Genomic DNA, 13,910 nt, shown 5'->3' on the forward strand with positions numbered 1-13,910 from the left:
GGTACATATGTAGTAATCTGTGGTACATATGTAGTAATCTCTGGTACATATGTAGTAATCTCTGGTACATATGTAGTAATCTCTGGTACATATGTAGTAATCTGTGGTACATATGTAGTGATCTCTGGTACATATGTAGTAATCTCTGGTACATATGTAGTAATCTGTGGTACATATGTAGTAATCTCTGGTACATATGTAGTAATCTCTGGTACATATGTAGTAATCTGTGGTACATATGTAGTAATCTCTGGTACATATGTAGTAATCTCTGGTACATATGTAGTAATCACTGGTACATATGTAGTAATCTGTGGTACATATGTAGTAATCTCTGGTACATATGTAGTAATCTCTGGTACATATGTAGTAATCTCTGGTACATATGTAGTAATCTCTGGTACATATGTAGTAATCTCTGGTACATATGTAGTAATATACAGTGTGGGAAGCATATTTATAAAATCATGTTTAATTTTGCGTATATGACAGATTCAACCTAATTGTACTCTTAGTGATATTGTATATCAGTATAGAAATCCTACTATCAATCAGATTAGAATCTGAGCAAGGAGAACACTCAGTTTACAAGAAGGAAAGCATTTATAAATGCAGTAAAGAAAACATAATGGATAATCATAGTTGAAATGTTATGATATATGGAGCCTCCTGTTTTGATCTGATTTGAATGAGATAATATTTCCTATATATATATACTGTATATTGAATCATTTGTCATATTTCAGTTTCAGGAGTAAGCCGATGTGTGTATCATGGCCAGGAGACAAGTTGTGAGGTAGCTGATCTCAGGCCGTATACAAAATACTCATTTAAATTACAAACATGCACAGATGGCGACAGCAGTCCTCTCAGTGAGGTTGCCATGGCAACCACTGAAGAATGGGTACCTGAAGTGCCGGGAGAAATAAAAGTGATTGGTGTCACGACAACACAAATCAAAATCTGTTGGACACCTCCTGAATATCCTAATGGAGTTCTAAAGGGTTACTGTGTTTATAATGGTAAGTGATGATAGAGGGGGTAGTTCAGTGGTATTACAGTGGTAACTGATAGAGGGTGAAATTTAAAGTGGTAAGTGATAGAAGGGGGTAATTCAGTGAAATTTACAGAGAATTCTATACCTTGCACCAGAATTACCGGAATTTAGTTGAGGGAGCCCCAGTGAATAAAATGAGGAACTCAGATACCACCCCTAAAAAACACACTGGTAGGGAACCTCAATAAAATACCAGAGGAAGTTAGGTAGATTCTACTGACTTACCACCTTAACCCTAAATCTTGGTAAGCTGGTAGGAAACACTGGTAGGGAACCCTGGTAAAATGACTGGTTAACTCAGGTAGATTTTACCTACTTACTATCCTCATTTAGGACAAAAACACTGGTAGGGAACCCTTGTGTTAAATGACCAGGGAACTTGTGTAGATTTTACCTACTTACCACCCTATAAAAAACATTGTAGCACAAACTTACCAAGGTTCAGTAGTGCTGCAACCTAGTAGTAGTAGTAGTATGATGAGACACAGACATTGTTTACATCAGCTATCTTTAAATTAAGTCATCACTATTTCTTTCTATAATTTTCAGGAAAGAGCCAAACTGACAGTACAAGTGAACTAAATTCTATTATAATGGGACTTGCACCAGGAAACACATACGACATTCATGTAAGTAGAAAAGCTGTGACAAAATTATGTTTTACTTATGTTACTGTCATACCAGGTTGCAGTTCATATCAAAATTTCAATATTGAACTCTGACAGCATCATACTGCAGAAAGCTTCAGCATGTTAATAGTTTTCTTTGAAATAGAATTGACAAATAGAAGTTGCAAAACGAATTGACAAATAGAAGATTTGCCCAAAAGTATTTTATACCTAGAGTTTGTTTATGAAAAAAAATTCATATGCTTATACCTATCAACAGTATTATCTCAAGTTGAAGTATAAACATTTTGCTTTTACATTTGCATCCTTCTTGTAGGTTTGTGCTGTGAATTCAAAGGGTAAAGGTCAAAAGTCAACTCTACAGGTCAGAACAACAGAGTTGGGTAAGGTTGAATAGTTCTATTTGTCTGATTTGGACATATGACAGTATGGTTCTTGTGATCCAAGTTTACAAAGGAATAGTCCATTTATTGTTAACAAAATACAAAATACTTCAAACAAATTGCCAGGATAAATGAAATTTAATTTGTTGAAATGAGCAGTTTAATGCCTTGTCAAGTCGTCTCTTGAGCAATATTTTCTGTGGCCTCTTACTTCATTATTTGTGCATACACCTGAAACTAAAAATATCATGTTGTGATTTTTACCTGTTTTGTTGATAATTGAAAGAATGTATTTCAACTTCAGGAACTGAAATGGTCACATTTCTGTATTTCTGTATTTGTGTCTACTCCAGAAAACATGGTCATAGTTTATCAATGCTTAATATGTTTTGTTAAATCCTTATTTTGAAAACACAAACTGAAAATGTCACATTTCTTTTCACTCTGTTCACTTTTTTCACACTTTTCTTTGTAATTTCTTCTACATGTATATCATCACATTTATTTGTGCTGATTTTGCTTGTGTCTGCCACCTTGGTTTCAAAATCTTTCATCACCATCATTTTACATCCAAACTTCCAAATGAAAATACATAGTTTTTCTTCACACTTTTTAACATCTTCTTGAGCTAATAGTTATTCTTTTGATAGTCACCACTTTTTGTCCCTCATACACTTGTCTTCGTTGCAAAGTCACATTTTCTTGTCAAAATTTGTGCATAACAAAAATATCCATATTTTCTACATTGTCTATCAACATGGAACAATACCAGTTGCCATTGTTTCTAGTTTCAATATTGTCATAGTTTTCTCGTGTTTGTCAAATTCTCCATTACTTCTTTTCCCACCGTCATTTCAACAAAAATTTCAACATTTCAACAACTTCTCATACCCTTCAAAAATAATTTTGGATGAAAACAACCAAGAACATGACATTCATTACAAGGATATAAAAAAAACCCCACTTTTTCTTTGTGGATAATATTTTCAAATTTGACACTTGTGGCAGACGACACTTGAGATAAAAGCATTGTTTTATAGATGTAGTCTAATAACAACTGGTCACTCTACTTCTCTGTGCAGCTTCTCTTATAAAGCCAGTACACTTGCCCGACATCAAACCGAAAAGTAAGATTTTTTCAGCTAGTGAATGTAGCTTGCCATAACAATTACACTGCATGCACCAGTAATTAGCATGAGCACACAGCAATCAAGCACTCCACCCTGGCACAACTTCACTGCATGTGCATTTTTTTGTCTTCATGAAATAAACCCCCCCTCCCATCATTTATCAAACCACCCCATCTCGTTAAGCCCTTCATAGCATGCCCATCAAAACGTTCATATAATTACAGTTCCATTTTGTCATATCATGAATTAAACCTTCAGATAATGTATGGTAGATTCAGTAATACATACATAGCTGTTAGTTTTGACAGATGTAAAGATGAATTTGAGGAAATATGCAAATTAGCTGATTAGTATGCAAAAGCTATAAGTTGGCATATAATATGATATCCATGTATGCCTGTACATTATAATATTGTGAACGTGTTTATTTTGCCGCATGAAACATTTTTGTGGAATGTCATTTCGGATGTGTCAGGCATACTTTAGTTTCATAGAAGGGCAAATGTACACACTACTGTAAATAATTCATCTGACCAGCCACACATATTCACTGCAACTGTTAGTCACTTCTTTCAAGACAGCTGAATAGTATAGAAATATGTTACCATTGTACAAATGAATACCATCAAATTTTTCCCAAAAATATGCCCCAGCATCTATATTATTTGCATAATGTTTGTACAGACTACATTTAGTTATTTTCACATGAAAAATGTTGTGCACATATTTAGCTATAATAGTCTAGTGTTGAAATAAATAGGTTCACAGTATATTAAGTGTATGCGTGTGTTTAATAAACTTGCCTGGAATGTCCAACATTTGCATGTGGTTTTGATGATTTTGTCAGGGGTTATTTCCCCCCAAAATATATGATGAGCGATGTACTTTGTACTTTGTACTTTCCTTTGAACAGTTCACAGAATTCAAGTGATCTACTGGATCAAGCTGACTTGTACAAGTCATTAAATGGTCTGAGATGACAAATGGCAACATCTCATGAGAATATCTAGTTTAGTGTAGTGAAATATCGATACCTTATACATTAGTAAATTTCATTTTGGTGAAATATCGATACCTTATACATTAGTAAATTTCATTTTGGAAGAATATTATCAACATCTAAATTTGTATGTTCAATTTCTGATGTTGATGACATTCGTTGCCTTGGGGTAAAAAAGTATTTTACTTCATGTAAAAAAATTCTTACTTTCAGTCTGTTGAAGTTAGATATGCATGAACACTTTTTAGTTTGAATTCATGTGTGACTGAAATTGCTTACACATTTTGAAATACTAGTTTGGGTTCATGCGTACTACTTTATAGCCCATATAAAAGGGGGCTACTGTTACAACAAATTTTGTGTGTGTGTGTGTGTCTGTCTGTCTGTCTGTCTGTCTGTCTGTCTGTCTTCCTGCCCATGTCTAAATCTGTTAGTCTGTAAAGTCTGTCTGCTTGTGCATGTTGATCTGCACTGTTTATGCATAATGTGTGTGCATGTGTGTGTGTGTGTGTGTCTGTCTGTCTGTCTGTCTGTCTGTCTGTCTGTCTGTCTGTCTGTCTGTCTGTCTTTCTTTCTGCCCATGTCTAAATCTGTCTGTCTGCTTGTGCATGTTGATCTGCACTGTTTATGCATAATATGTATGTGTGTGTATGTGTGTGTGTGTGTGTGTGTGTGTGTGTGTGTGTGTGTGTGTCAACTTGGTTGTCATTAATTGATTTCCATAAAATCTAGAATTATTAGGCATCCTAAGTAAGGTATATTAGCATTCTGTATACAGTGTATCTGTGATTTTTTAAAAATTAAGAACAATGTCCCAGTATTTTCCTGTCAAAATTTATGCATTTCTAGAGTGTATATTTTATGATGACAACAAGGAGACAAGTCTTTCATTGTCATCGAATATGGAATAATCTTCCTATTTCCATGGGTGTTGGTAAAATGTCTTGCATAATAATTATCAGTTTGCATACTAATAAACTAATTAGCATATGTCATTTGAAAATTGATACAAATGAAATGATCAAAATTGTTACAACCACAGGTCTGGAGTATTTTCAGTACATATTACTTTTAAATTATTAGGTTCATGTTATACATTTTCAGTTTAATACCTTACAATAGAAGTAGAAATAACAGTTGAAAATGACATGAAATGTGAATACAGCCACCAACTTTACATTTATTCATTAACTATGGATGAGAATGCCAGTGTTTTCTCTTTATTTTTTCCCAATTATTGTCTCACTTACTGGTAATAAATATTTAACATGTTCCTTAGCCCAGTTTAAAACTTGTGTGAATTACCAGTATGATGGATAAGAACTGTCCAGATTTTAATGTGTGATTGATAACTTCAGTAGTCTAAACTATCAAACTATACTATTAGTATTTACAGGATTGTATGGTTGTTTTTCAAAATTTCGACTCACAATGTCAAACAATTTCTTGAAAGTTAATCCAACATTTTCACCGTCATCTCGTCAGCAATGTCAGGGATGTACTAAAATGGACTGATGATGCTAACAAGATGTCAGGTAATTTTGGGTTTGCTCCCAAGAAATATTTTGACTTTGTGAGTGGAAATTTTCACTCATAAACCCAGAGTCCAAGAGCACTCATTCTGATGTAGAATTGTTGTCAACAGGTTTCATCATTCATCTCTTTAATTAATCTATCTAGATGTTAATGTTAATGATGGCATTAGATTTTAGAATTTGCTGTATAAAACAAAGAATGTGAAAAATAATGGCATTCTCACCATAACATAAATATTGATATCACGACACACTGAGAATCAATCAACAAATGAGAGAAAGGGAAACTTTTTGAAATATTAGTATAATACCATTTTTATGCAGGTCAACATGCTCCAGGTAAACCAAGTTTGACAGTACGAGGACGTAGTGAGATCTGTGTATCATGGGAACATCCTGAAGTACCGCTAGGAAGACTCCATAGGTTTGAAGTCACACAGAATGGAAAGGTTATCTACTCAGGAACTGATACCGGTTTTATTGCCAGGAGACTCAAACCAGAAACAGAATATATATTTACAGTAAGTTGACAATTTTGACAATAAATGCGGATAGTTTTTAGTATTAGTTATTATATTTATGAATGTTCTCAATCATCCAAGTATGAATAATAATGTTCAGGAGTAATTACAATCTGTATTCCTGGACTTGATATTGCAGCTTCTCATCCGATCCTGCTTTCATCTTCAAGTCGTCTAATGATCTTGCAACAGGTGGTTGATGATATGTGACACAGGCTTACAGTATCTTATTTTGGAAAAATTCCTTGACAATTTTCATTATTACATGACAATTAAACTGCAGGGTGCAGGCTCTCCATTGGTCAGGCCAAATTTCTACTGTTCAACCTTGGCCCACTAAAAACAATATCTGGGCCATAAAGTATTATTATTGATAAATCAAACATATAATAGAAGTTTTGTATCTATTTTCAGGTGATAGCAGTAACCAGTGAAGGTCGATGTGAAAGTGATCCAGCCAAGAAGAAAACATTAAAGGATGAATGTAAGTTTTCTATTAAGATTCTAAATTTCTAGATTCACTGAGTGTTATTGATGAACCAGTGACATACTGATGATGTTAAGTCAAAACTTGGTGAAACACACATTGGCCAAAAGTTTATTATCCCAACTTAAAGTGGTAAAAAAATAACCTGTTAATATTTTAAATATGAAGCCTTATCAAACAAGAAGTTCTACAGAGTAGTTTCATTACTGATTATCATCAATGTAGGGTGTGGTGAAAAGAGACACCTTTTAAACAAACAAGCTGACAAATTGGGAACCAAACAAACAAACAAGTTTAGAAACAAGTAAGCAAATGATATTTTAGACGCTAATAGTCAAATGTATGAGAGAAATAACTGTATTAATTATTATCTCGAGTTACAAATCATTCATTGTAAAGTATTAGAATGTGTGATAGTGTTTATAAGACGGCTAGATCTGGATTCTTTCTTTCTTTTGTTTCACCAGATGATGATGTCCGTTCTACTGCACCTCTGTTTGCACGTGCACCAACCAGACAAGACTCAGATAAGCTCAGACTATGTAAGTATATTATATGTATGCACTACTGTTACCAAGAGTAGTGAGGTGAGAGGCAAGATGCTCAACCTGCCTAAATAGAATATGGGTAATGAATTCCAGAAAATCTTTATTCAGATGTGACATGGAGCTCTACCAAAATCTAATCAATTGGTCCTTGTCTCATAGACAGTCTTTACACAAAGTTTTAACTAAGTCCATTCATAAAGGTTTTTTTAAGAGACAGACAGACAGACAGACAGATAGACAGATAGACAGACAGACAGACAGACAGACAGAGACAGACAGACAGACATATAGACAGACAGACAGACAGACAGACAGACAGACAGACAGACAGACAGACATGGTTGAAAACATAACTTCTGTCCAACCCCAGTAGGTAGGTAACTAACATTATGGAAACCTGATTGTCTCTAATGTTATTTTCAGCTAAAAAGAAATCTAAACACACTCCAGTTCCGGGAGAGGTTACCAACTCGCCACAATTATCAAAAGATAGAGATACAAGAGAAAGGGAGCTGTCATCTAGAGCTAAAAGTAAACCACCATCAGCCAATAAGGTAAAGTTATTAAAAATGTTAATGTCATAAAATAATTCTAAATTTTGAAATCTTTTTTGCTTTAGATTTTAAACAAGAGATTGTTTGATAGCTATTGGAGTTATTGAATTTAAAAAAAAAAAAGGGTAAGTCTCGCAACATTTGTAAAACCACAGGAAGGGTGTGTTATAGGTCACATTGTTGTTTTTGAGAATGTGAACATTACTTACAATAGGCTTTTATACCGTGTCTGTTTTCAAAATGGACATCAGTTTAGCCCATACTTTTAGAGACACAATATGATTATTACATTACGCTGTATGCTCATACCATTAGTGGAATACAAAGTAATAATATGGAAGAATTGAAAGTATTTTTATATTCATATTTTTCAGTTTTGAGTGGTGAACTTATGTATATTATTCTACTTACTGAAACAAAATGGTTTATTGGTAGACAAAGTTTGAATTACAACACAAGAACATAGCCGAATCATAGCAATGTTCTTGAAACAATCACCTTATTTATGAGTTGCAATTTATTCTCTGTCACTCCATGAGCCATCATGTTTCAGCAAGAAAAACAACAAACAAAAGTTACCAGTTAAAACTAAAAAAAAATATGAAAATTACATTATCTGTCCATCCCATTGGCACAACACTGGTGGAATTATAAGGTTCTTAAAAAGACTTTTATCGCATACCAACATGAAAGAGTTTGAAAGCAAAATGATAGTATGAACAAATGGTAAAATAATGCGACGACATGAAAACAGTGTGAAAGACAGGACAGGTGACAGTTTTGTAAAATTAAAAGTTGTGTTATATACCAACATGAAATAGTTCTGAAATGACATAACAGTACTAAACTTGACATCGTGAAATAATCATAGGTAGGCAGGCAGACACTCAGACAGACAGACAGAAAAAGGCAGGCAGACACTCAGACAGACAGACAGACAGACAGACAGACAGACAGACAGACAGACAGACAGACAGAGGCAGGCAGGCATAAACATGACAACTGACAACTTTAAAAAACTTGTAAGCATGACAACATGACATGCACATAACAACATAAAAAAATGTGACAACATAAGTGTGACCGCATAAAAAATAATTTGTCAGTGATGAGGATTTTGACAACATGAACAGACGTATAAACATGACAACATGAACAAACATGTAACCATGACAACATGAACAGACATAAACATGTGACAACATCAAAAAAGTTGTATTTTCTCTCCACGGCTGATCTTCAGAGGATAAATACTCAGGCCAGTAATTCTTACAAAGTATTCTGGGTAAGTGGGTGTGGTCACTCTGGCACTTTACAACCACATCTCTGCTCTGTGTTGTTGTAGTACATGCAAAGTGATGTAAGAAGTAGTAGTACGTGTGGCAGTAGGCACTTCACTCTAAATGTTATTTTGCATGTGTTTTTTGACTCTTTAAAAGTAAAAATTAATTTTTGGTGTAATATATATGGGTGTGCAGTAGTGTTGAACGTTGGTGTAGGGTGTGACCATGATGCATTGCTGGAAACTGGTGTCAAAGTTCAACTTGAATGCTAGTTATTAAAAACACTTGAACTGATTGACTGATTTAGCTACAATGCATCATGGTTAAAACAGCAGTAAATGCTAATAGTGATTATTGTGAATAATTGTCTCCACTGCATCTTTTGTTGAAATGCAAGTTGTTGTCATGGTGACAAGTTTGTAGTACACTACATGTTGTTTATTTCACAGTTTGCATGTTTTGTAGTTTTGAACTAGTCTCAGTTACCCAGACTCTCACTGCTGGGGCTCTTCTATGAGACCACTGTGACGAGAGTGTAGAGAAACGATGTTTCAACTACCCCACGCCGGAAGTCACACAATATATTTCTTCCAAGTCATAAAAAAATGGGCTTACAAGACCTGTTTGTTGTAATTAAGATGTATCATTTGCTTGAGAAGTGATAACCTGTTGTGAAGGTACCTAAATTGTCTGCAATGTTGGATGTGAAGTATTCCCAGCATGCACTGCTCTAGGAGCTAGGTCCTGCGTGGGCAAGTTTGGATTCGGTTTTCCCAGTCTCGCTTTTGGGGGTCTCAGAGGCAGAACCCCCAGCAGCAAGAGTCTGGGTAACCAAGACTAGTTTGTTGGCCTGAATATTTGTTTTGTGGATCACAGTGCAATAAACAAAGAAGTGTTTTATAGATAGAATAACAACCAGCTCTGAGCCCATTCATATACCATATGGCTATGGTTAGTCAGGCATAATTCTGCCATATAATAAAACCCCAATATTTCAATTCCATGGTGTTGGACTATTACAGTAATTGTCTTATGAATGGAGGCATTAGGATTAAATGAGACCTTTCTTTTGTTCAGGACCAGCTTTTTCAAAAGCTCTGCCAGCCAACTTTTTGAATTCTTGTCCGACATTGGCGTGTAGACTAAAAAACAATTTTCATCATAGTTCATTTTTGTGCTGAAAACTGTGACTACTTCTGCTGTAAAGATGTTATCATACCATTTTTTCTGTTGAGTAAAGGATGATCTTATATGATTATTTTCATGGATGCAGGTTGTAGATTTTGTACTGAAAGTCAAAATCTACGACAAAAATCATGAAGTCAATATTTACAAGTATGCCATATTCCATATTTTGAGATATTGAAAATTATTGCATGTATGGTAATTTTTCCAAGTTTTCTGAAGGCATGACATTCTTTGATGTGTATAGTATTGGAGGTTGCTGATGCTTACAGACCTAGTTAAGTGACTTGACTCAACTTCTTTTTGTAAAAAGTTAAAGTCTAACCACCACATGCACTGGGGTAAAACAATAGCATGAAAAATAAGTCACTTTGCATGAAATACAGAATATTTCAGCACTTGTTAACTTGTAAATTTCATTTATATTTGAAACAGAATCGTCAAAATCAAAATCAGACCTCAGTGCCTGTTAGTTATTACAACCTGTCTGATCATGTCAGTATGCAAAGACCACAGTCAGGTAAGTTTATGTAGATATTTGTCTTATTGCCAGGATACTACTTTGTGTTTGTGGAAATTATACAATGTGATCTAACTGAATAAACTTATAATTCATTTGCCTCTCACCACAGCTGTTGGGTTCAAATCAGCCAGTAGCTGGCTGTGTGTGAACAATTTCACCATTTGATTTTATCTACTTATTAATTTTTTTAAAATTATTTGTTAATTTCAAGCTGTACTCATGTAAATTATTTGCCAATTTCAAAACATACATTTTAATTATACCTCTACAGATTACAGCAGACCCTCATAAATTATTTACTAATTTCAAAACATACATTTTAATTATACCTCTACAAATTACATCAGATCCTCATAAATTATTTACTAATTTCAAAACATACATTTTAATTATACCTCTACAGATTACATCAGACCCTCATAAATTATTTACTAATTTCAAAACATACATTTTAATTATACCTCTACAGATTACATCAGGCCCTCATAAATTATTTACTAATTTCAAAACATACATTTTAATTATACCTCTACAGATTACATCAGACCCTCATAAATTATTTACTAATTTCAAAACATACATTTTAATTATACCTCTACAAATTACATCAGATCCTCATAAATTATTTACTAATTTCAAAACATACCTTTTTTTATTATATCTCTACAGATTACAGCAGACCCTCATAAATTATTTACTAATTTCAAAACATACATTTTAATTATACCTCTACAAATTACATCAGACCCTCATAAATTATTTACTAATTTCAAAACATACATTTTAATTATACCTCTACAAATTACATCAGATCCTCATAAATTATTTACTAATTTCAAAACATACCTTTTTTTATTATATCTCTACAGATTACAGCAGACCCTCATAAATTATTTACTAATTTCAAAACATACATTTTAATTATACCTCTACAAATTACATCAGGCCCTCATAAATTATTTACTAATTTCAAAACATACATTTTAATTATACCTCTACAGATTACAGCAGACCCTCATAAATTATTTACCAATTTCAAAACATACATTTTAATTATACCTCTACAAATTACATCAGATCCTCATAAATTATTTACTAATTTCAAAACATACATTTTAATTATACCTCTACAAATTACATCAGGCCCTCATAAATTATTTACTAATTTCAAAACATACATTTTTACTATACCTCTACAGATTACATCAGACCCTCATAAATTATTTACTAATTTCAAAACATACATTTTTACTATACCTCTACAGATTACATCAGACCCTCAGAAATTATTTACTAATTTCAAAACATACATTTTAATTATACCTCTACAAATTACATCAGGCCCTCATAAATTATTTACTAATTTCAAAACATACATTTTTACTATACCTCTACAGATTACATCAGACCCTCATAAATTATTTACTAATTTCAAAACATACATTTTAATTATACCTCTACAAATTACATCAGGCCCTCATAAATTATTTACTAATTTCAAAACATACATTTTTACTATACCTCTACAGATTACATCAGGCCCTCATAAATTATTTACTAATTTCAAAACATACCTTTTTACTATACCTCTACAGATTACATCAGATCCTCATAAATTATTTACTAATTTCAAAACATACCTTTTTTTATTATATCTCTACAGATTACAGCAGACCCTCATCAAGAGCAAAGTCAGCAGATACCAGTGAAGAGGTAAGACATTGTGTCATATATTGGTTTGTTGCCATGGTAATACACAAGTATCTTATTACCTTTATTTTAAAGTAACTGTTACTTTGAAATTTAGTGTAAACCTTCGACTGTTAGACTAACTAATGTTGCTTGAAGTTAAAAATCAACTAAAGTGAAATTCATTTATTTGTACCAATATTATTGCACTAAAATAATGAGAGACATATTGTGTTTTCATTGTGTGATTTAGCTTCAGTATTGGAAATAACGTGGTGCTGAAAATTTTGCTAGTTGTTGTGCAAAATTTTAACATCTGACTAGAATACTTGATAACATGTAGTGACAACCTCTGTCATGGAATATAATGTAATACTTGATAACATGTAGTGACAACCTCTGTCATGGAACATAATGTAATACTTGATAACATGTAGTGACAACCTCTGTCATGGAACATCATATAACAGCGTCATACAGTGATTTAATTTCCAATAATGCCTGTAGTTCTAATTGTACACATAAATGTAATCAAACAATTTTCAGTGCTTTGTTTTAATGACAAATTACTCCAGTTTACAGTATTGCAGTTTTTTTAAAAGGACATTATCTCCTTTTTTGAGTTACAGTCTCAACCTGTGAAAGTCTCAGTGACACAGAGGAAGGGTTCATTACCAGTTAACACTGAGGAACCCGATACCTGGCCAGCCTACCCTACATATGAAGACACGTTGCAGTCTAAACCATTTTATGAAAAATATGCACGACCACATCCAGTCAGAAAGTCAGAAAACTATACACCACAGGATCCAAAATCAGAACGGGTTCCTGCAACAAATTTGTATGAAAACGGTTACCAGAATAATGTGCGATTTAATGATGAGCATCATTTAAAACATTTAGAAAACAATAGAGACTTCAATGAAACAGATCAGAGAGATGTGGCTCTGGAAAGTCATCTTTCAGTAGGGAGAGTACCAGATGAGTATGTTTCCAGGGCAACAAGTTCATCAAAAGATGAGGACTATCAGGAACCAGTTGAACTGAATACTTATTTAGCAAAAGAAGAAGAGGAAATTTCTCAAAAAGTTACAGGGAAGACAAAACTGGAGGAAGAGAAAAAGAAATCAAAGGAAAGACGAGGTGATAAAAAGAAAGTTTTACCTGTCGCTAGTGTTAAAGATGGACAGCCAGAGAAATCTAAGGATTACACAAAAATGATCACCATGTCCAAAAAATTTCCACATCATGAAAATGAAAGACTTAGAAGTGGAGACAGGAGGGAAATGTACAGACCGACTTCAAAACATGAACGAAAAGACTCTGGCAGACAGAGTTCACATTCACAGGCTGATTTTAAAGATGTTCAAATTCAAGGTCGGGCAT

At 33.5% G+C, this 13,910-nt stretch overlaps 1 protein-coding gene across 1 annotated transcript in view; it reads left to right on the forward strand.

The window, feature by feature from the left end:
• LOC144440857 (uncharacterized) overlaps window positions 1-13,910 on the forward strand; it is a 56,659-nt gene that overhangs the window by 29,953 nt on the left and 12,796 nt on the right. Inside the window, exons 9-19 of the mRNA XM_078130287.1 lie at window positions 747-1,022; window positions 1,607-1,686; window positions 2,003-2,069; window positions 6,059-6,255; window positions 6,670-6,739; window positions 7,210-7,284; window positions 7,714-7,844; window positions 9,088-9,129; window positions 10,748-10,832; window positions 12,499-12,548; window positions 13,154-13,910. The exon at window positions 13,154-13,910 is cut by the window's right edge and continues 244 nt beyond it. Of these exons, the coding sequence (XP_077986413.1) occupies window positions 747-1,022; window positions 1,607-1,686; window positions 2,003-2,069; window positions 6,059-6,255; window positions 6,670-6,739; window positions 7,210-7,284; window positions 7,714-7,844; window positions 9,088-9,129; window positions 10,748-10,832; window positions 12,499-12,548; window positions 13,154-13,910 (1,830 nt within the window). The remainder of the gene's footprint in view (window positions 1-746; window positions 1,023-1,606; window positions 1,687-2,002; window positions 2,070-6,058; window positions 6,256-6,669; window positions 6,740-7,209; window positions 7,285-7,713; window positions 7,845-9,087; window positions 9,130-10,747; window positions 10,833-12,498; window positions 12,549-13,153) is intronic.

This window comes from Glandiceps talaboti, chromosome 10 (assembly GCF_964340395.1).
Source record: "Glandiceps talaboti chromosome 10, keGlaTala1.1, whole genome shotgun sequence".
NCBI lineage: Eukaryota > Metazoa > Hemichordata > Enteropneusta > Spengelidae > Glandiceps > Glandiceps talaboti.